Here is a 23,344-nt window from a genome sequence, read left to right on the forward strand (position 1 = left end):
TGAAAACACCCCCCATCATCATCGTGCTGTCAAACCCCAACGGTTTCAAATGTGTGGCAGCCCTCACACTGACGATGTCTTATCGGTGAAAGTGGCCCCCTGTCTGAAAATCAGTGAAGAACCACTACCCTACCCACCAGTGACATAGCAGCTCCACTCTCAGCTCAGGGGGTTGTTGGTGCGGCAATATTTGATTTTGTCTCGCATGATCGCCAACACGTTAGCGCTCTAAATAAATTCAAATAACACGTGTAACGTAAATTAAAGTGATTTTAAGCTTTCGTGACTGCAGGAATCCATACTCTTTGGTTCTTTCGGTAAAGTCACGTAGTTAGAAATATAATTATTTTAAATAAAATAATTGTATTTAAAATAATTTTATTGAAAATAATTGTATTTAAAATAATTGTATTTTATTTCTAACTACGTGACTTTACCGAAAGAACCAAAGAGTATGTAAATTAAAGTATTACCATGAAGAACATTTTAAGCCGCGTTTTAATTCAGTGTTGTTGTTCTTTTACACTGCTGTTGAAAACAACTCACAGTGGATTTTAAGGGGGCCCCAACTCGTATCTTTGGCCATCAGGGGGGCCAAGGCACCCTCCTTGCATGCCCCACGCTCGTGTCGCCACTGCCAGGGCTGCTTCGTGACCTTGTGTATGAAGAATCACCTCCCGTCTCGTATTTCTACATTGCGGCTCTCGAAATACTGAATTGTTAATCGTCTTTTACCCAATTCGAACAACAACAAAATTTAGCTCGTATTGTTATTCCCTCTTGGTGACCCCTTGCGCAGCCACCAGTGACCCCTTGACCCACGGGCGCCTTCTGCCCCAAGACCCCCACGGGACTCCACCGGGCAGCCCCCCGCGTGTCCCCCCGCATCCCTCCACCCGAGCCCGGCTGGGATTTCAACGTCACGCGTCCGCATTCCTGGGTGGCTTCCAACGTTGGTTCGAGCCACATTTTTATTCGTCAGCGACTTGGTGTTCTTTTCTTTTGTATTGCTGGTGTGCGCTGCGGGTTATAATACATCTCTAGCGGCAGACGTAACTTCTAAAGCGACGGGCTACAACTTATAGCTGCAACAAACACAATGATGTAGGCCAGGGAGCGAACACACCGGCTGGATACGCGCTGAAGGAAAGCGCGTCAGTGTTGGCGATGCGCGTGTGTCGTGGCGATGATGATAACCCGTGGTCAGTTGTCAAAAGTACTGTCCTTTTGACGGCTTGGGTAGTCCTTTATCCAGCAGTGGATCAAGCAAGCTGCTAGCTATCGCTGGTGATGAGATTGAGAGAGGAATGGGCTATCTAGCGACCTTTCTTTTCAGTTTCTTTTGGTGACTTTACGATTCGTATCTAACGAGGGAGTTGGCAATCGCAGGAGGAGGATCAGAAGCGACCCCAGCTGCCCGGGGCTGAGGCTGCCTCGCCCGGCCAGGAGGAGGAGAGGGCCATACCCCCCCACGGCCCCACGTCTCCAGACGCCAGCCATGGGCTCACAACGCTCGGCCAGAAGTCGGGGGGGTCTTCTTCTCGCTCTCGCCGTGGTCACCGCGCTGAGCCAGAGCGACCCTGCGCTGGGCGGTGAGTGTTGGGGTGAAGCTGGTGGTGGTGGTGTTGTGGTCACATTTGCTGGTTCGCATTGTTGGTTCGGGTGATGGTGGTGTTGTGGTCACATTTGCTGGTTCGCGTTGGTGGTTCGGGTGGTGCTGATGGTGGTGGTGTTGTGGTCACATTTGCTGGTTCGGGTGGTGCTGATGGTGGTGGTGGTGTTGTGGTCACATTTGCTGGTTCGCGTTGTTGGTTTCGGGTGGTGCTGATGGTGGTGGTGGTGTTGTGGTCACATTTGCTGGTCCGCGTTGGTGGTTTCGGGTGGTGCTGATGGTGGTGGTGGTGTTGTGGTCACATTTGCTGGTTCGCGTTGGTGGTTTCGGGTGGTGCTGATGGTGGTGGTGGTGTTGTGGTCACATTTACTGGTTCGCGTTGGTGGTTCGGGTGGGGCTGATGGTGGTGGTGGTGTGGTCACATTTGCTGGTTCGGGTGTGATGATGTGGTGGTGGTGTTGTGGTCACATTTGCTGGTTCGCGTTGGTGGTTTGGGTGGTGCTGATGATGGTGGTGGTGGTGTTGTGGTCACATTTGCTGGTTCGCGTTGGTGGTTTGGGTGGTGCTGATGATGGTGGTGGTGGTGTTTGGTTACATTTGCTGGTTCGCATTGGTGTTTCGGGAGGTGCTGATGGTGGTGTTGTTGTGGTCACATTTGCTGGTTCGCGTTGTTGGTTCGGGTGGTGCTGGTGGTGGTGGTGTTGTGGTCACATTTGCTGGTTCGCATTGGTGTTTCGGGAGGTGCTGATGGTGGTGTTGTTGTGGTCACATTTGCTGGTTCGCGTTGTTGGTTCGGGTGGTGCTGATGGTGGTGTTGTGGTCACATTTGCTGGTTCGCGTTGTTGGTTCGGGTGATGCTGATGGTGGTGTTGTGGTCACATTTGCTGGTTCGCGTTGTTGGTTCGGGTGATGCTGATGGTGGTGTTGTGGTCACATTTGCTGGTTCGCGTTGTTGGTTCGGGTGGTGCTGATGGTGGTGTTGTGGTCACATTTGCTGGTTCGCGTTGTTGGTTCGGGTGATGCTGATGGTGGTGTTGTGGTCACATTTGCTGCATCGTGTTGGTGGTTTGGGTGGTGCTGATGGTGGTGGTGCTGTCGGGGGGAGCGGTGGTGTAGTGGTTAGCGCACTGCGCTACGAACCCAGCCGCCCGAGTTCGGTTCCCGCTCACGGCCAACATCAGTGACCGGTCATGGGCCTCCCCTGGGTCGACTCAGCCTCAAATGAGTACCTGGTGCGTTGTGTATACATCCGACAAGTGAGACAAAGGCGGCCGTGCGTGGTGCTGGCCACCCACCTCCTCGTGTGTCGACCTTAATAGGTGCTCGCTAACAGCACTTGCCCCAACAGTCTGATGAGGCTATGGGGGGGGGGGGGAGGAAATCTTTGTCTCTGGTGTTGTGGTCACCTCTGCTGACAAACGACTGCCCTAGATTGTCGCGGTTTTGCAGAATATCAGCCGGGATTGTGTTTTCGTGTTGGTCGGCGCGATGTCGGCCTTTTCAATTCTTGAAGAAGCTCCCAGTAACGCGGAGTGGAGCATCTTGCCCAACAACACGGGTGGCAACCTTAGAACCAACCTGTCGAGAGATGGAGGTCATTCACAGACGTTGCAGTCAACTTGTCTGGTTGTCGAGTTAGAATTGAGGACATTTTGGGCACCTCTGTACGTGCACATACACACACACACACATGCCCTTTTTGTCAATCCACTGCTGGATGAGGGGCCTCTCCAAGCCGTGCGGTTTGTGTGGGGGTTTATCGACCATACTTCACCACGCTGGTCAGTGCGGGTTAGTGAAGCCTGTCAATATAGACACGAGAGCGTAGCAGTATAGCAACAGCAATGGATTTGCCTTCACCGATCTACTGCTCACAACGAATTCTTCGTCGGAGCCTATCACAAACCGTGTGTGCATGGTGGTCACACATCCAAGCACTATCCAGGCCAAAATCCAGCTTCTATTTGTGAGCTCTAACAAGACCGGGTGCATTCCGTGTGATTCGGTCAGAGGCTTAGGTCATCTTTGCTGGCTGATAAACCGAAAACTAAACACTCAGATATGGGCCTTGTATATCGTGACTGTTGTTGTTGTTGCATGCCAGCAATTTAATATTCTTTTTAATTATTCACACTGCTCTCTAGCAACTTAATCTGACATTGGTGGTGATGGTTGAGCGAGTAGGAAGCTGACACGTGCTAAGTTTAGCAGCACTCTCTTCTCCTGCAATACTTTGGTGTCAGTTAAAACCATGATATGTGTTACAAAGAGCGTACGAGGTAGGGCAAGCATGTTCCTGAATCCATCTGTGCAAAGCTTGAGTGTGGATGTGGAATTTCAAACAACTGACCAATTGAGGGTTGCCAAGAGGAATGAAGATTGTCCGTTCCATTTTATAGTTTCTACAAACTATGTTCTGGCATGTACAGTGTATGGTAAACATGTCAACGTTTGTGCGACATTGGCCCAATGTCAACCAATGTTTGCAGTATGGAAACAAAGGGTTTGTGAATCCATCTGTGCGGAACTTTTAGTTTTATCCCAGAGAATGTGCAGGTATTCTCGAATGCAAGTCTCGAGTGCCAGTGAGGCTTTTCTGGATTAACAAATGCAAAGATGAAAAAGCACTAATGGAGACGTGTCATCAAGCATACAAGGTTCCACTTTATCAACTGCACTTGCCAAAACCTGGCATTTGATTTCCGTCGGTTTTCACCCCTTCTTCTCCTTTGCCACAGCAGTCTCCAACAATTCTGCAAAAAATAATTTCCGCTAAAATATGATGGATGAGTCTGGGTCCGTGATTTTTTTTTTACGCAAAGGATAAAAAAAATTGCCGATTACGTTGCATTACGCTCGTGTTATGAAGGCCAGATTTATAACTTACCAACTGTGGTTTCATTCTAATCATCGCACGAAGCAACTTGAGCCTCGCTGTACTGTCTGAGTACAGTATAACACATTCCAGAGTTTGTGGTTCCTAACGTCATACCAGGTGTTGTGCTTAACATGTTTACTCCAGAACATTCGTCAGTTCTGAATCGGCTCTTCGAGCTCTCATGCTGCAGACATATTGCACCAACAATCTGGAAGTTATCTCAATTCTTGCCAACTAAAAAAAAGGGCGATCCACTTCCTGTGATTCCAAATTGTCTTGCCCCTGAATCTGTCAACAATAAAGAGATTATTTATCACCTGGAGTCATTATTATCAATTGTGAATGACCATCAGTAAAATCTCCAACGAGCATGCTCTCGATGTAAGTATGTTAGCCAATGGAACTCATATCTGGACCTCTTGTGTTGTGAGCATGTTGGAGAATCCGTGTTTATCTCTTTTGACTTTTCCAAAGCGTGTCATCGTGTCTGGCATCAGGCGTTCCTTGCCGAGCTGCTGCCGTGCGGTGTCTGCCCTCATCTGCAAGGATAGGGCCTCTGGCTTTCTTACACACTGAAAAATATGTTTCTATAACTTTGCTCAACAAAAAAAAGTTTCTACTTTTATACTACTCTATGTTAAACCGGAATACTCTTCATTCGCTGGCCACTTTGCCTTGAATGCATCCGGCTCCGTGCCCAGCAGCTGGTGATAAATATCATGCCAAGTATGACACCCCACTCGAACAAAAATCGAAGATATATGTCTTCGAAGATATATATTCCTATCACCGAACCTCTCCACACCGGTTTGTGACGCTCGCCTTCTTCATTCGCGATGCATTTCCTGAAGCTCGCCGAGATGTTCACGCAGCACCATTTCGTTCGGCAAATCGGGAGAGGGGGTCAAGGACGAGGATCGCGTGACCTTCCCTTTGTGTCCAGCTTTGTCGCTTCATGTTTGGGGAAACGGAACTTTGGAAAGCCACAGCGGCAGCATTCCTGGGGCCCACGGAGGCACAGGTGTGAACTGTGAATGGGAGGAATGCGTTAACCACAGATCTCTCCACCTTCCACCCTGTAAACACTCTCACACACACCCCATGCCTTCCTGGCATGCAACACAAGATCGGCGGTTTTACCTTTCGCTCTCGAGCCGTTTTTGCTCAGGAGCAGTGGTTCTTAACCTTTACTGCAGCCTTGCGCCACTTTGGTTCTCAATCGCTAAAAACATGCATCATGTGAATAAATACAGAGGGTTTGTGGAAACAAAGTAGTTGCACTTACGTGCTTAATTTGTTGTTTCGATTATTTGCCTTCTAAAAAAAAATCTGCACGTGTCTCGCACCCCCAGAAAGGGCATCTCGCACCTGTGCACCCCAGGGTAAGAACCGATTGCTCCAGAGCCTCGGCTGTGATAGTTCTTGCAACAACTCCGTGGCTAAATTTGTAGGCGAATGAGTCATTCCGCAAGTAAACCCATGAATTAATGACATTTCTAATCGCAGTTGAAACGCTCATTGGCCTGCTACATTGCAGTTGTATTCAACCATATATTGCCGAATAGGTGTCGGAGCAGAAACTGATTTTCAGAAGCTTTTCAGAAGAGCATAAAGGGTGCTGTACTCATTCACACGTATCGGTGTAATGCGATTACCGTAAGGCTTTCCAATCTGACAAAAAAAATGTAAAATGTCACTGCAATTATCTTTCGAGGTGTATCTATTTTAACAAAGCATCTTCAATTGAATTGGCATGTCCACTGTGACCTCGCTAATGCACTGTGCCAGAGCTGTGTGAGAGACGTGTGTGAAGCAGCTGGTGTGCACACAATGATGGGTTTGTCTAGAAGAGACGTGGTGTCCCGTGACGGACTGCTGATTACATGTGAAAGTTCCACTTCAAACTTTGGCAAAACAACAAAAGGGCTAAAGTATGCTGCAGAGAGACATATCACCCAGGGATCTTGTTATGATAAGCAGATGCCTGCAGATAAATATACTGTGCATGAATATAGTAGATGTACTATATTAATATACAGTGTGTTCCAGATATCCCCTTTCACATTTGGAAGAAAGCCCAATACGCATAAATGGCGAAAAAATGTGTTGTAATGAATGTCATTATTCATTGTGACGGTTACTATTTTATTCTCCAATCAGATTTCTAGAAGAAAAATATATAATGTCATTACAGAATAATATTAGCGTCATGCATTACATATTTTTGTTCATTATTACACATGCCCCCTTTACGAATGAAATAGTGAATCTTATTGGCCTTTAACTTTTGAAAATGCTACTAAAAGGATACATACAGCCGGGTGCCCCCCCCCCCCCGTGTGTTGTTCAAGCCACTCTCGTGCGTTGTTCAAGTCACTTTCATACGTTGTTCAAGCCACTCTCGTGCGTTGTTCAAGCCACTTTCATGCGTTGTTCAAGTCACTTTCATACGTTGTTCAAGCCACTTTCATACGTTGTTCAAGCCACTCTCGTGCGTTGTTCAAGCCACTTTCATACGTTGTTCAAGCCACTCTCGTGCGTTGTTCAAGCCACTTTCATACGTTGTTCAAGCCACTCTCGTGCGTTGTTCAAGCCACTCTCGTGTGTTGTTCAAGCCCATCTCGTGCGTTGTTCAAGCCACTCTCGTGCATTGTTCAAGCCACTCTCGTGCATTGTTCAAGCCACTCTCGTGTGTTGTTCAAGCCACTCTCGTGCATTGTTCAAGCCACTCTCGTGTGTTGTTCAAGCCACTCTCGTGCATTGTTCAAGCCACTCTCGTGCATTGTTCAAGCCACTCTCGTGCATTGTTCAAGACACTCTCGTGTGTTGTTCAAGCCACTCTCGTGCATTGTTCAAGCCACTCTCGTGCATTGTTCAAGCCACTCTCGTGCATTGTTCAAGCCACTCTCGTGCATTGTTCAAGCCACTCTCGTGCATTGTTCAAGCCACTCTCGTGCGTTGTTCAAGCCACTCTCGTGCGTTGTTCAAGCCACTCTCGTGCGTTGTTCAAGCCACTCCCGTGCGTTGCGTGCACGCAGCTTCGTTCTTCGGAGACAGCTACGTGGAGCTTCTGCTGACCGAGGCGTCTGACCAAACGGAGCTGAGTCTGCGCTTCCGTACGCACCAGCGGAACGCGCTGCTCTTCCTGGCCGCAGGCAGCAGCGACTACTGCCTGCTGGAGCTACGCGCCGGGCGCTTGCAGGTGGGCGCCTGGGAGAGTACTTTTGTTTCACAGGAAAATAAACAAATTTGTACGTTGCTGTTGTTGTTCTTGCAACATTCAGAATAAGCTGGGATTACACTGGTCAACACACTTTTTCTGGCATAAGGTATTCCAACGATTTTAAGGTAATTTTGGGGTGCTGCTGATTCCAAATCTGGCATCAGTTTTTGTCTATCACATCAGGTTTTTGAGATATCAAATATTGCATTTTCAATAAAAACTGCAGAAGAAAAATATTAAATAAATGTGGATATCTACATAAAATGATATTATAAACACACTATCCTAAAAATACAGCACCATATTTTAACACTAAAGCAGTCACTGACTCGCAACAACTTGCAATCATAAGTGACAGAGTTAATTTCGGGTAAAATCAATGAAAATGGGGTATGCCGATAGCATAAAAATGAGATGTGATAGAGCAAATCTGAGATCAGATTTGGAATCACCACCCTGAAATTAGTCTAAAACAGCTGCAAAAGTCCAGGCCAAAATTTTTTGTTGACCAGTGTTATTTTGTACTTTTTGCTTCAGACTTTTATAATGTACGTAATATTTTCGGCCACGTTAAATTACAAAATCTAGGGGAGTAATCTTTATTACATGTGTAGTGAGCAAATGAGTTAGCCCACCCACAGCAGGGGATCATCTTTGTTTCTGCAGCACAGCACGATATGATGAACTTATCTAGCACAAACATCTGGGCTGACCTAATGCACTGGAAAGCTGTGAGTACCGGATGACAGGTGAAACCTTGTAAGCGATCGAGGGATCACTGCACGCCTTAAACCACTTGTTTTAACAACTGATAGTGCTTTGTTTATCGTTCGTCAATCACTCTCTTCATACTGTTTTAAAACACACACCTTGAAATACGATTCAAAAACGGCATTTCAAGCATTCAGCTTTGCATTGTCCACCATCTGATCTCTCACGAATAGATCGTTCAGATCCCAGAAAATGGGTTGTCTTTCATCTCTGTATTCACAGTTTCTCTTTGAGGGAGAATAACATGCTTAATGAAGATTAATTGTCCTTTAAAATAAGAATGTTTAGATATTTGCAAAGGCCTTCCCGTACCGTATTTGTCATAGAGAGTGTTTGACCGTACTTTACCACGCTGATCAACGTGGACAGGTGATGCGGTTGCACAAGACTGCTTAAAATATCACCATTGATGTTAGCCATGGCCTAGACTCGAACTTAGCTCGCTAGATTCATAGGATAGTGCGCTAACAATCCAATTACCAACATTAACATGTGAAGGTGAATCTACAGTGGTGTTTAGTGGCAAAGGCGTTCCATCCTTACACTCGCAGAAATTAACATCTTTAATCGATGGAATAGCAATCCACAGTCGAAGGAGAGTCGGTGAAAAATAGGCCTCCATAACATTGACATTGTTGAACCTTTGCGGCGAACTCCCGCTGATCTGCAACTGTATTTTTAGACAGTGAGTTAAAAATAACCTATGCACACTTATTGGCAGGGACACATGTTCGCTGTCCACTTTTCAAAGGCGTATGCCAAGTCCAGGGGGTCTGGGATACAACGGTGACAAACTGCATTACTGTAAAGTAAAATTACAGTATTGTAGATATTGTTAATTTGAAACAGCAACGAAAACACACACCTCTGCAGTATTAGGGATTGGATCGTTGAACTGCCATAAAATCTTTGATCAAATTACTACACTGATGCTCTTAACGTTTTTTTTTTTGTTGCAATCTACGTTTAATGTTTTTTTCCCCATTTCCTCGTATGTTTTGCACGGATGCAGCTGCGAATGGAGCTGGGCTCCGGAGAGGGCGTGCTACGGACCGAGCCTGGCGTGCGCATGAATGACCTGGAGTGGCACCGCGTGAGAGTTCAGCGCAAGGGGGAGGCGGTTACCATGACGGTGGACGGCCGCGCACCCAGCTCAGCGCGCCTCCCAGGTCAGCTGCAGGAGCTGAACATCCAGCACGGCCTTCTGCTTGGCGGGATCGGCAGCCTGGAGCGGCCCTACCTCACCGGCCGCGGAGGCGTGCAGTCCTTCAGGGGCTGCGTGGAGGAAGTGGTCTTCAATGGGCACGACATTCTGGCGTCCCTGCGGTCGTACGCCGGTCACAAGACGGTGCACGAGGTCTCGGCAGGCTGCAGCCCTGAGTTCGAGGCCAACCCCGATGATGCCGTCAGCTTCTTCAGCCCGTGGTCATACTTGGCGTTCCCACCTGTCTGGGGGGACAGCGGCAAGGCGGTCTTTGAGTTCCAGGTGCGCGTGGGTGTCAAGAGCGGCATCTTGCTCTACCACTTCCGGGCGGGCAAAAATCCTCCGTTTGCAGCGCTCGAAATACGCGAGGGCCGCTTGTGGTCACTCCTCAACGTCGGCGAAAGAACCGTGGTCATAAGTCCCAAGACCATGGTGAACGACAGCCGCTGGCACCACGTCCATTTCGCTTTCACCGCCCGGCACGTCACGTTGAGGGTGGATAACAATACCGTGACAGAGAGCTTCGTAGTGGTTGACACCCGCAAGTTCCTGGAGCTGCGGCGCAGCGGCGAGCCCCTGTTCGTCGGCGGCGTGGACTCCAGCACGAGAGCCGAGGCGCGGAGGAACGGCCTGGCCTCGCTGAGGGGCGGCAGCAGCCGAGGAACGGGCGGGTCACTGCGCGGCTGCTTACGCGACCTGAGGGTGGACGGGGAGCAGCGGAACCTGCAGGACGTGCTGGTGTCCAAGGACATCGCCGTGGGCTGTCGGGATGACGTGGCGACAGTCGCCCCGACCGCCAAACTCAAGGCGCCCATCACGCCGACAGCCAAACCGCGGAGAGTTAAGGGCACCACGAAGCCGACTGCACCGCCGACAAAGGCGCCAACGACCACTGTTGCCACCACGGCTGCCGCTACCTCCACCACCATTAAGCCCACGGAGCCTCCTCTTCTGCTCCTGCACGAGCTGGAGTTGCCGGAAGGGGGGAAAGCAAACTTGAATTACAAAAATATCAGAACGAACGTGAACCTCCAGGCACTGGGAAATCGACCATCGCAGTTGTTCTTCAGAGTTTTGAGCGGGCCTTGGCACGGCAAAATTAAGGTCGGCGGTGCCGTGCCGGAGTCAGATGCACCGAGCGCAGGGCACGTGGTGTTCAACCTCCTCGACGTGTCTCAGGAGCGGGTGGTGTACGTGCACGACGGCTCCGAGGCCCCGGGTGACACGTTCACCTTCGAGCTCTACGTGACCGGCAAGAGGAATAAAATGCCCGATGTCCTCCTCAATGGACTGAAGGAGCGGTACGTCTTTAACATAACCGTGTTGCCGGTAAACGATCCTCCGGAGTTGGTGCTTCCAACCGGGAACCTGTTCACGCTTGTGGAACAGAGTAGGAAAAAGCTCACCCCGGACGTACTGCAAGCCATCGACGCGGACACAGACGCCGCCGAGCTGAAGATCTCCGTCCTGGGCAACTTGAACGCGGGAGCCGGTCACCTGGAGAGCACACGGGAACCGGGCAAGGTCATCACGTACTTTTCATACGCGGACATGCGGGCGGGGGACGTGTACTTTGTGCACCACGGCTTGATCAGGAACTCGCGGATCGCTTTGCGCGTGAGCGACGGGGAAAAGGTGAGCAACACCGTGGTGCTCCGGCTCCTCGCTATCCCCGGTGAGTTTGGCGTGGAGAACAACACCGGGATATCCGTGTCGGCGCTGGAAGGATCAGCGCTGATTCTCACCGCAAACCTCTCGGTGCGCACCAACGCAGCGGACCAGGACGTGGAGATACAGTACAGCGTCACGGAGCTGCCCAAGCACGGGGAAATCCAGCGGCTGTACGAATCCAACGGGAGGTGGAGGAGGGCCGAGTCGTTCACGCAGCGCGCGATGGAGAGGAAGCACGTGAGCTACGCCCTCAGCGATGGCGCCAACATCGCCGCCGGCGTCACCGATCGCTTCCGATTCAAGGTGTCCGTTTTCGGAAAGGTTTTGGAGGAGCCGCAGGAATTCGTGATCCGTGTCAGTCCGGCGAAGCTCAAGGTCGTGAACAACAGGTCCTTGGAGCTTGACAAGGTCGAGCGAGCGCACTTGACGCAGAAGAACCTGCAGACGCGAGTGGAGGGGGCCAAAGTGAGCGACGCAGACATTAAGTACAACATCATTACCCTGCCCGCTAAAGGTCATTTGTACCTGGGAGACGTGAAGTTGACGGCCAACGCGTCGTTTACGCAGCGCGACGTGAGGAATGGAAGCGTTTCCTACTTGCTGAAGGAAAGAGCCAAATTCGACATGGAAGACACCGTATGGTTTCACGTTGTGGCCCAGCGTCTCAAGTCCAAATTGCACAGTTTTTGTTTCACGATAAAAGCCGATTCCGAGGCAATTGAGGTTACTAACAATGGGCTTAGCATCGTAGAAGGCGAGGGAAAACTGATTACGAAGAACGATCTGTTTTTGGAAACCCTAAACACACAAAACTTTCGCTACCGAGATTAAACAAAGCCCAAGGCATGGAAAACTCAAGAAAATCAACCTCTCCGACTCTGCAGATAGCAACGACAACGTAACAACCTTCACAAACGAGGACATAGTGAACAAACGGCTCATGTACATTCATGACGATTCCGAGACCGCCGAAGACCGGTTCACTTTCTCCGCCACTCCCACGGACCTGAATTTCTCATCAGCGTTCAACGACAGCCTTCAACGTCACGGTGCAGCTTCGGAACGACGAGAAGCCCGCCCGCACGGTGGACCGCGTGCTCCGGGTGGTACGGAACGGCCACAAGCTGCTCACCCTCTCCGACCTGGCTTACCACGACGCCGACGTCGACTCGGACGACGCCGCGCTCGTGTACACGAGGCGCGGCATCCCCAACGGCGAGCTGGTGGCGGCGGACGACCCCGGCAAGAAGCTCTACCAGTTCCGCCAGGGAGATCTAGCGGAGCGCCGGGTGCTCTTCGCGCACCGGGGCATGGACCAGGGTCGCTTTGTCCTGTGGGTGTCGGACGGGAAGCACCAGGTGACCGCGCTGTTGGAGGTCGCGGCGAGCGAGCCATACGTCCGGGTCAACAACGGCACGGGCCTGCTCGTGCGCAGGGGACACTCGCGGGCCATCGCCGCGGCGAACCTGAGCGTCGACACCAACGTGGACGTGCGTGACGACGGCGACGTCGTGTTTCGGGTGACCGAGTCGCCGAGGCACGGGCGGCTGCTGCTGGACGGCCACCCGGCCGAGTCGTTCACGCGGCACGACCTGCGGACGGGTCGAGCTACGTACCGGCACGACGGCAGCCGCGGCGGGCTGCACGATCGCTTTCGATTCGTCGTGGAGCTGCGAGGGCACGGCGAGGGAGCGGAGATGCGGGTGGAGGGCTCCCTGTCCGTTCGCATATTCCTGGAGAGCCACGAGAAGCCACCTGCCGTCGTGCGCAACGCGAGCCTCGTCGTGGGAGAGGAGGAGCCCGTGTCCATCGGCAGCGCCAGCCTTCAGGTGCGGCGGCGGTGGCGATTGCTGCAGCGATACTCGTGCAAAGTTCAGCACGAGCGTCGGTGCAGGGCGCAGAGATGAGAAAGTGTGTGTGATATTCATCGAGGGCTGATGACGAAGCGGTAGCGCGTTTTCCACTTGTTGCAGAGATTCACAGATCGATGCCAGCAGCCGTCCTGGTCAATTTTGTGGTTTTATGAACCATAAATACCACGCTGTCTGCTTCACAGGGTGGAAAGAGAGTCAGCCATGTGCCAAATTAGGAAAATTGCCCACTAAATCCAACCCCCACCCCCTCTCCTCCCAGCAGTATAAACGGGTACACCACAGTCGGCCAGCAGCTCGCATGTGGTGAGATAGATTGTGGGCCAGCGTGGAAGAGTTGCCAAAATTTCTCCCTCTAGTGGAGGCCCTCCTGCCAGCGGTGGCTTGAGGAGAGACATCTGAGGGCCGCGCCCCCTTACCTTTCCCTTCCACGCTTGGTCAGCGCGAGTTACACGCGTCTGTTGTCGCTGCGTTCCCGCGGTGCGACAGGTCATGCACGAAGTGAGCCCGCCGGCCGAGTTGGTGTTCACGGTGAGGGAGCCGCCCCGGCACGGCTTCCTGCGTTGTCTGGTGGCGCACGGGGAGGAGGAGCAGTACGAGGGCTCGCTAGCGCAGCAACTGGAGGCTTTCACGCAGCTGGACGTCAACTTGAACCGCGTGCAGTACGTCCACACCTCGCCTGGACAGGTAGGCGCTCGCTCGCACCATTTTGAGTGACGTTTTCCATTTCGAGGGCAAGGCGGCATTTCCACCTGCAGTAAGTCTTGACTCCCACCAAACCACGAGGTTCGCAGATTTTAGCTTTCCTGACTTTGGCATTCGATGGCTTTCTCGTGGTCTCGCGCGAGCAGAAATACATGGCAACATTTCTAGGTTGGATCAATCACTCCATGGTACGTGTACGAGCGTTGTGATATACAGCCGATATATTTAATATTCCGATGTCAAGCATCCAGTGATTGGTGACTGGTATCGGGTGAGTGGTGAGGGTCAGCTGGGTTGATGACTGGTGAGTGGTGAATTTCAAGTGAGCGGCGTGTGAGTGTTACGTGTCCACAAAATGGGGTGCCCTCGAGTGTCATATTTTATGAGGCTTCCCCATACCGTATGCCATAATTTCACCATCAGGAACCGGTGGCTTTTCACTTCATTTGACAAAATTCCAGCTCTGGGAATTAAAATATCAGTTTTACTGTCGTTCGACAGTCACCATTCCCATGGCAGGAGAGTCCGACGCGTTACTGTAACGTCCTTCAATGAAAATAATTGAAAGTCACAACCCAGTCGGTCGGGGATCACCGCTATAGCACCCTCTAGTGGCGTCACAGGCAGCCAGCCTTGGACTCTCCTCAATCTCCTCTTGCCCAGGGAGCTGGGCAACCTCGCGACCGCACACGTAGTAATGCTACGGTCATTCTCCGAAGTTAAACACATTAACCACGTGTTTCATTAGCCACTATCAATCGGTAGCGTCACGGTGGCGAGATGTTAACTACCTCACCTGGTATACAGGAGGTCGTGGGTTCGATCCCGAACCTGACGCCTTCTGTATATTTGGAGTTTGCGTGTCTCCCCATGGTTGCATGGATTTTTCTCCGGGTCCTCCGGTTTTTCCCTCGACATTTAGAAACGTTTTGATTTAAAGCTTTCGTGACTGCAGGGATTCATATTCTTGGTTCTTTCGGTAAAGTCACGTATAAGGGAAATAATAAAATAATAATATAAAACAATAAAAAAAATCTCATGACGTTTCGACTGCAACACAAGCAATCATCATCAGGTTCTTGCTTTGGATTTCACACCTGATGATTGCTTGTGTTGCAGTCGAAACGTCGTGAGAATTTTTTATTGTTTTATATTTGTATTATTTTATTATTTCTCTTTTACGTGACTTTACCGAAAGAACCAAGAATATTTAGAAACGTGTGTAGAGTATTTGGCTGCTATAAATTTCCACGTGATAAGCCACTTTGTTGAGCTATCATTTGTGACCAGGTCGCTTCTGACAAAATAGCTATATAGCTCGGTGGGCCTTACGTGGTAAAAAATAGTTTTATACCGGGGTTTATAAAACCGCAAACAACCGTCCGGCAACAGAATGATCAACATTAAAGACATTGGCGATATATTTTCAAAAATTCGTGTTTTTTCCCCCTCCCCTCCCCGCCCTACCCACCTACCTACCGACCTCTTTAACGGCCCCGCAGCTTAACGACAGCTTCTCCCTGGACGTGGGCAACGGCGTGTCGGCGCCACTGCCGGCACTGCTGGTGGCCGTCGACGTCCTGCCGCGTCTCATCCCCCTGCGGCTGCCGGGCGGCGGCGTGCTGGCGGTGCGCGAGGGCGGCTCCGCGGCCTTGCTCGTCACCGCCGACAGCCCCCACTTTGCGAGGCGTCAACTCGAGTTCCGGGTGTCCGAGCCGCCCAAGCACGGGCGCGTGGAGGGCGTCGACCAACCTGGAGTGGCCCTCGCCGCCTTCACCAGTCGGCAGGTGCGGGGGCCGTTCCTCGGCGTCGAACCTCTCGCCGTGATGAGGCCGAGGTCGTCGAGGCGGAAAGCTCTCGGACGATTGGGCGCCTCGGTAGCTGGGAGATGTTAACCACCTCACCTGGTATGCAGGAGAAGTATTTGGCTGATATAATTATGCACGTGATGATAAGCCACTTCGTTGAGCTATCATTCGTGGCCAGGTCGCTTCTGAAAAATAGAGCCACATAGCTGGTAAATAAAAAAAATAGTCAATAGTAACTTCACAACGGCGCGGTGCGCTAACCACCGCTCCATCGCCGCTCCCCTAGTTTGTATCGGGAACGGTTGTCAGCACCGTCGGCCTCTGCGATGATGACCACGGCCACCCCACCCCCCTCCACCCCCCCCCCCCCCGCGGCCGCTGCGTCTGCGCAGGTGGAGCGAGAGCTGGTGTACTACGTGCACGACGGCAGCGAGACCCGCGATGACAACTTCACGCTGGTGGCCGTCGATGACGAACTGCACAAGCGCAGCAAGCCGACGGTCGTGCCGGTCGCCATTTCCGCCGTCAACGACGAGCCTCCCGTCGTCACCGCCAACCAGGTCCTGAAGGTGAGGAGGCGTCGTCGCGCGGAGCCTCGCGGGGGAGCTGGCCAGCTACGTGAGTTCGCGGTGGCGTAGCCGCATGCTACTTGCTGCCGTGCCACTCGCTGGTGCTTTACGCGGCTACATTGTGCGGGATGTTCCCGAGAGCTGTGGATACCTGTTAGTGCTGTGAGGATTTCATTCGTGTCCTTTGATTGAGCAGATGAGAGGAGGATGAGTCATCGAGTATTTTGGTTTCGTTTTATGGGTCAATTTAGCATCAATTAACGGGTCAAATTAATTGAATGGTTAATGAATGTCGTGCAAACGTAATGCATCACACTTAAGTAAAAAACTAAGCGTCAAATTGTCAGGCGATTCTACCATCGAAACACCTCGGGTTCTGCTTACCGAGCCCCCAGCTGCAGAGAGAGAGAGATGGTGGCATGCCCCAAAAAGAGTCGTCTGCCAGCTGTGGCTGAATAAACATTGTCTCGTGTTCTTTCTGTACGAATCGGTTTACTTTCTATAGAGCTTGGATTTTTTAGCGGTTTGGCTAGCACACCAGACTTGCTCACCACAGAGGTCACCGGGTCAATCACCTGGCATGGCATTTGAAACAGCGGTGCAAGTTTCTTCATTCCTCCCGCCTGCTACCCAGCAGTGTAAATGGGTGCACCAAAGTGAGTCGATCGGCAGGTTACGTGTGGTGGGGTAAAGTGTGGGTACTCCTACTTTCTCCAAGACGTCTGGCCAGCGTGTAAGGTTAAGCCGGAACACTCTCAACACAGGGGTCACTAGAGCTCCCTCCAATGGAAGTCCTTCCACCAACGGTGGCAGCATGTAGCAAGCAATTTCAGGGCAGTCCCTTCTCTTTTTGTGGAAATTTGTTCTGGTTTTTCCAGCGCTTGGACAATGGCGAACTAACCGGAGGTATTCGTGAGTGCGTAAAGTAAAAGTAAAAACATAAGCGCATCCAAATGCGTTGGCAGGTGTGGGTAGGCTCCGTGACGGAGATCACGTCAGCCGACCTGAGGGCGGAGGACAAAGACACCACCCCGGAAGAGTTGGCGTACTCCATCTCCCCTCCCAGCAACGGCCTGGTTGCCCTGCGAGAGCGGCCGAACCAGCCGGTGCTCAACTTCACGCAGGCGGACGTCGACTCGGGCTCGCTCGTCTTCGCGCACCGCGGTGAGGCCTCCGCGTCACGGAACTCTGCGTCGCTCGCTCGCAGTGGCGGCATTATTGACTATAAATCGCTCCCAAGGCAAATTTGGAAACACACCTGGGCCCGAATTGTCGTGGGATCTCGTTCGCCCATTTGGGACTGGGTCCAAAAATACATATGGGGGGGCTGGTGAGGAAGATGTTTTGCGGCTGCTGACTATACGGGGACTTCATGTGAACTGAGAGTGTAAAATAAGCAATGAGGCATACACATTAGAGGTAATACAATATTTTAATTTTTTATGTTTTTTATTAGTCTGATCACATTTGCAATTTTCCCACACAGTCTGGTCCACTGGCCCTCAGAATGGACTGAACCTCCAGCCATTTGCTCGATGGACTGCTTCCCTATTGCCAGTGCGGGCCTGTTTGCCCTTTGTAATAATACTATTATGATGTGATTCCTGCAGAAATTCGCGTTCGATTCATATGAATCCAGCCTGGATGATTCCCACAGGAGTTGCGATTCCTCTCCAGGTGATTGCTACGTTAAAATCTGCATTGAATTGAATGGGATTCTGACAGGGATTCTGTCACAGAGGAGTCTTGTGCTACAAAGAGATGCTATTGCCAATGTGGTTGAGCTGAGCTTCGGCTATACTTAGATAAACATATGCCTTATTCCAGCTGGCCACTCCAGCTGGCTATGTTATATGTACTGTACCCACGTGCTTTAATTAAAGCTTACATCGTTTTTTTATTTGATTTCATATCCTCACCTCTGCCATTAGGAGCGACCTCTGGAGGATTCAACTTCCAGGTCACGGATGGAGTGAACTTTGCTGCTCGTCAGATCTTCAGCATCACAGCCAAGCCGCTCGTCCTCAGTGTGGAGGTCAACAACGGACTCAGCGTCTACCCTGGTGAGGGCCCTGGCACGCTCTCAGTTCCCTCTTGCCCTTAGTGTCGCCCCATCTCGTGCCCTTGTGGACACGCGCGTCGCGCTAACGGTTGATGGCGACAGAAAATGATACGTTTTGTTTCGTTTATTTTCACACGTATAGCAAAGTTCATCCGGCAGCAGCAGCAGCAGCTTGATATTCGTGAGCAAATCAGGATTAAACAAATATTCGTCACATATGTATCGAAAATGCTTCAGTAAAATAAATTGTGGTATATATAAATTGCCTGCCATTTATATCCCCCCGTTGAGCTGCATATGAATGTTGACACTTTGCTGCCTTCGAATGTATTTTTGGGAAAAAAAAAGAAATGAGGAAGTTATCTAGATTTTACTTTGCTTGTGGTGCGACAACTCATTGAATCAAACAAGGCGGAAAGGAAATGTGTTGGCAGCGATGCACAAGTACAAATAAGAAAAATGATAAGTACTCGCTATGTTCACAATTAAAACTTAATATTAATTGGAGATTTATGTAATGGTCGAACATTTTAGACAATGGCTCTTCTTCCTCGATAGAGAGAGGGCAGATACATTGACATATCACTGAAGGTCACACTTTACACTAATGTCTGTAAAGTGCAACCCCCAACTATAGCTCGATCAACATGTCCACTCTCTCTGTTCCCAAGAAGAGCCTTTGACCATAACAAACAGCTAGCCTGAAATACAAAACAAGTCTTATGTTTTGATTTAAAGCTTTCATGACTGCAGGGATTCATATTCTTGGTTCTTTCGTGACTTTACCGAAAGAACCAAGAATATATAAGTCTTCTGTTCTTATTTTCAATGAGATTAGAGGAACACATCAGAATCAGAATATTTATGTATCCTAGAGGAATCCGATGAGCTATAAAGCTCTTTTCACAGATGTCCAGTCGGGACACGGGGTCAGAACGTTACAACAAATAGTACAAAAACACGATAGGAGCGCAAAGTATGCCTTTTAGCGTCCTCTGGTCTAACACCGTTTGAGACGAGGCTCAAAAAAAAGCTGTCTCTGGTGTGGACCAATCAGTTTCAAGGACAATGCATATATTATCAGTGTTTTTTGTTTGCATTCTGACCACAAGCATTGTGGTTAATGCAGACATAAATTTCGATTTAAAGCTTTCGTGACTGCAGGGATTCATCTTCTTGGTTCTTTCGGTAAAGTCACGTAGGAGGGAAGTAATAAAATAATAAAAATAAAACATAATAAAACAATTCTCACGACGTTTCGGCCACAACGCAAGCAGCCGTCCTCAGGTGAAAACCAGGTCCGTCGAGGCGACAGAGTCTGAATGAAACAGCACACGAGCTTGGAGCATATATATAAGCTGGGCGCATTGACAAAGGAATTTGCATATCAAAAGGAATTTAGCATATTTATGGGAAATGCAGGAATGTGATTAGTCCTGCATATGCATGTGCATTATGCAGGATTAACAGCATCAAAGGGAGCTGCAGTTACTGCTGCTGCTGAAATTACTGCTGCTGCTGCAGTTTCTGCTGCTGCTGCAACTGCAGCAGCAGCAGCAACTGCAGCAGCAGCAGAAACTGCAGCAGCAGCAGTAATTTCAGCAGCAGCAGTAACTGCAGCTCCCTTTGATGCTGTTAATCCTGCATAATGCACATGCATATGCAGGACTAATCACATTCCTGCATTTCCCATAAATATGCTAAATTCCTTTTGATATGCAAATTCCTTTGTCAATGCGCCCAGCTTATATATATGCTCCAAGCTCGTGTGCTGTTTCATTCAGACTCTGTCGCCTCGACGGACCTGGTTTTCACCTGAGGACGGCTGCTTGCGTTGTGGCCGAAACGTCGTGAGAATTGTTTTATTATGTTTTATTTTTATTATTTTATTACTTCCCTCCTACGTGACTTTACCGAAAGAACCAAGAAAATGCAGACATAATTCCTTGTAAAAGGTTTCAGTTTGGTGTTTTAACATCTTAACACCTGTTGCCAGAAAAAAGTGGAAAAACCTATTATCACACAATTTTTTCATCTTATCAGGTAAAGCCCACACAGCAAAGCTATCGAGCTGCACGTTCCAGGGAATTGTAAACTCAAGTCACGAGACGCTCTGTGCGTGCCTCTGCTTCTCTGTGTGTGCGACACTCCCCGTCCAGGGTCCCTGCACGCTATCACTGAGCAGGACCTCAAGGTGGTCACCAACGACGACAAGTTCCCCAGCAACCGCTCCGTCGTCTACTCCGTGATCGACAAGCCCGGGTTGGGCCGCATCGTGCGGACTGGAGCCAACAACAACGCCACGGCCGCCGTAGACAGCTTCACCCAAGCGGAGGTGCGGGCGGCTGCAGCACTCCACTGCAGTTTGACAAAAGCGCAAACCCGAAGCCATTTCTGCTTGGGCCTTTCGGGGCATAATTACTGGCCATTCAATGTGTCTCTTTAAATTATGGGGATGCTGCATGAGGGCATTTAGGCACTCCCCCTCCTTCCCCCACCCTCCCTTTTTTCTTCTTCTTCTACAGAAGTATTGGAGCTTCGGAAGACACCACGGGGTTGTAGAGTTTATTGAAGCAGTTTATTGAAACATGTGGGTCAGACCGGTCTCCATTGCACTGTAATCCGAAATCTGTTTGGTGCTGGTGTCAACCCCCCCTTCATATCCTCTGTCTTGTGTACCTGATATCGTTTTGTTCATAAAATACTTTTGGAAAAAAATAATACGGGGATGCTGCCGCCGGTGCATCGGGTTAGCACACCGAACTCTAATCCAGAGGTGATGTCGCCGGCTCGATCTCCCACTGAAACAATGGGGAGGTTTCTTAAATGCCCACCCCCCCACCCGCATACACACATACATCCATATCAATGGGTGCGCAAACAGTCGTGTCACGTGTGGCGAGTTAAAGCGTGGGTGCTGCCACCACCTTCCTCAAAGGTGTCTGACGAGGTCAAAGAGTAGGTCAGCAAACGCTCTATCGGGGGCCCTCTAGAGCCTCGCTATCTTGGAGGTCCTTCTGCCCGCAGTGGCGTGAGCAAAGACATTGCAGGGCTGCACCTTTAGTTCGTTGTGGGTGAAATGTCTCGTAACCACGTGACAGTTTGTTCAGATTTCATTCTGCGAAAAGGCAACAGTACCGGTGTGATAACGCCCCGATCCATCTAGCGGTAGCCAAAGTGCAACTTATGTATGCATGTATGTTCAACTTCTTTCGCACCGTGCGTAGCCAACCGCGCTGATCGGAGCGGCGTTTGTGATTGGCCAGGTGGCGGAGGGACTGATTGCGTACGAACATCGGGGAGGCGACATGGGGCAGTGGAGCACCACAGACTCCTTCGTCTTCCAGGCTTCGTCAACGCCCTCCAAGCTGCCCGCACAGACCTTCCACATCAGCGTGTCCTTTGACAACGCGGCCGGGAGGAGCGGCGTGCTGCTCGCCAACACAGGTGACCGTCAGTTTAACACGTAGGCTTTCGCGACCAATATTATTAATAATCAACGTTTTTGGGTTTAGATCGCGTTATTTATAAATGTGTCGTAACCCTCCACCACCCGACACGGCCAATCAGTCTTTCGTCAACGTGCCACTTTTTTACTGATTGGTCGTGTCGGGTGGTGGAGGGTTACGGCACATTTATAAATAACGCGATCTAAACCCAAAAACTTGATTATGAACAGGTGACTGTGCGCGAAGATCGCAGCGCGTTCATGCGAACACATGCCGACCACTGAACGATCCACCGCCCTCGTGTCTCAGTAGCGGGGGCATATTTCGGTATCGTCGGAGCAATAAATCATATTCAGTTTTATCTCTATGGGACCTTTTCGCCAATGTCAAAGTATGAAAAATAATAATAGGTTTTACCCTATACAGCAATAAGGCAGGTGTTAAGATGCTCAAACACCACTTTGATACCTTTTGCAAGGCATCAAGTCTACAGTAACCACACGCAGTACTTGTGGTGAACATGCACACAAACATGCTCTGATAATATATGCACCAGATTTTCACTTTCTACCATCATCAGTCTTCTTTAGCCATGGTCAATCGACTGCTTTGTCAAGGCCTCCCCTTTCCTTAAGCTGTCATTTTATTTTCTGCAAATCCCATTGTAGACCGGGGCCAGAGGCTTGTAAAATGTTCCCTCTGTGGAGCCCCGAGGATTAACAAAAACAAATATTGGGTGAAGAATAGAGAGAAATTTTCAAACATCGTCAGTGAAGCCTCTGCAACACAGAAACGCCCTCTGTAAAGTATGTACAATTCACACTAGAGGTTCTATGGGTTGGATCGCGTAAATATATAAATGCGTCGTTAAAACCTGCCACCACCCGACACAGCCAACTAGTATTGGTTGGCACATAAACAGAACATGCCGATTAATTACATCACGTCCATCCATTTGAATCCTTGTAAGGACACATCTAGCTCTACTTGTTTATCTCTCCAGAGAGGGCAGGTCCTTGTCATCGTTGATTTTTGCTCACGAGACGCTACGACAGAAAGTGTGCGGGACAGCTTTTGCATCGTGCTTGTTTTTGTCGGGACACTTTGTGCCGAGCGTCGCCTTTGTCACGCAGACCGCATTGTGTTCTGCATCCGGTGTTATTTTCCTCGTCTATGCACGTTGGCAAAAAATTCTACTTGCACGTAAAAAAACTACCACGCCGTAGTGTGTTAAACGGTGTAGAGCGCAGGCGACGGGGACATAAACACGTGACTTTACCGAAAGAACCAAGAAGATAAACACAGTCGCAAGATGTGGAACTGTCATCAGAGATCTTAATGTGCGGTTGTGATCACTAACTCTTCAGCAAAGGAAGCCATGACAAGTGGCTTGGGACATTTCTCCAACTACTCTTTGGATCCTTGACACATTGCTTTTGCTTTGGCTGTTGGGGCATTTTGCACTTACACCGATTCGTAAACAAGGTCAAATGTGACTTAGGCCAGGGATTTTTGTTTTTA

The 23,344-nt window shown here is 50.0% G+C and overlaps 1 protein-coding gene across 1 annotated transcript in view; it reads left to right on the plus strand.

Moving 5' to 3' along the window:
- Window positions 1-946: 946 nt before the first annotated feature.
- The window catches only part of LOC133343886 (chondroitin sulfate proteoglycan 4-like), a 36,057-nt gene continuing 13,659 nt past the window's right edge, over window positions 947-23,344 (plus strand). The window contains 12 exon segments of the mRNA XM_061553856.1: window positions 947-1,592; window positions 7,529-7,692; window positions 9,497-12,181; window positions 12,183-12,392; window positions 12,394-13,188; window positions 13,720-13,917; window positions 15,438-15,722; window positions 16,136-16,312; window positions 17,278-17,476; window positions 18,244-18,375; window positions 20,534-20,709; window positions 21,641-21,821. Coding sequence (XP_061409840.1) covers window positions 1,499-1,592; window positions 7,529-7,692; window positions 9,497-12,181; window positions 12,183-12,392; window positions 12,394-13,188; window positions 13,720-13,917; window positions 15,438-15,722; window positions 16,136-16,312; window positions 17,278-17,476; window positions 18,244-18,375; window positions 20,534-20,709; window positions 21,641-21,821 — 5,296 coding nt within the window. The 5' untranslated portion in view covers window positions 947-1,498.

This window comes from Lethenteron reissneri, chromosome 18 (genome assembly GCF_015708825.2).
Source record: "Lethenteron reissneri isolate LAM-NWPU_2019-01 chromosome 18, ASM1570882v1, whole genome shotgun sequence".
In the NCBI taxonomy this organism is placed as follows: Eukaryota; Metazoa; Chordata; class Hyperoartia; order Petromyzontiformes; family Petromyzontidae; genus Lethenteron; species Lethenteron reissneri.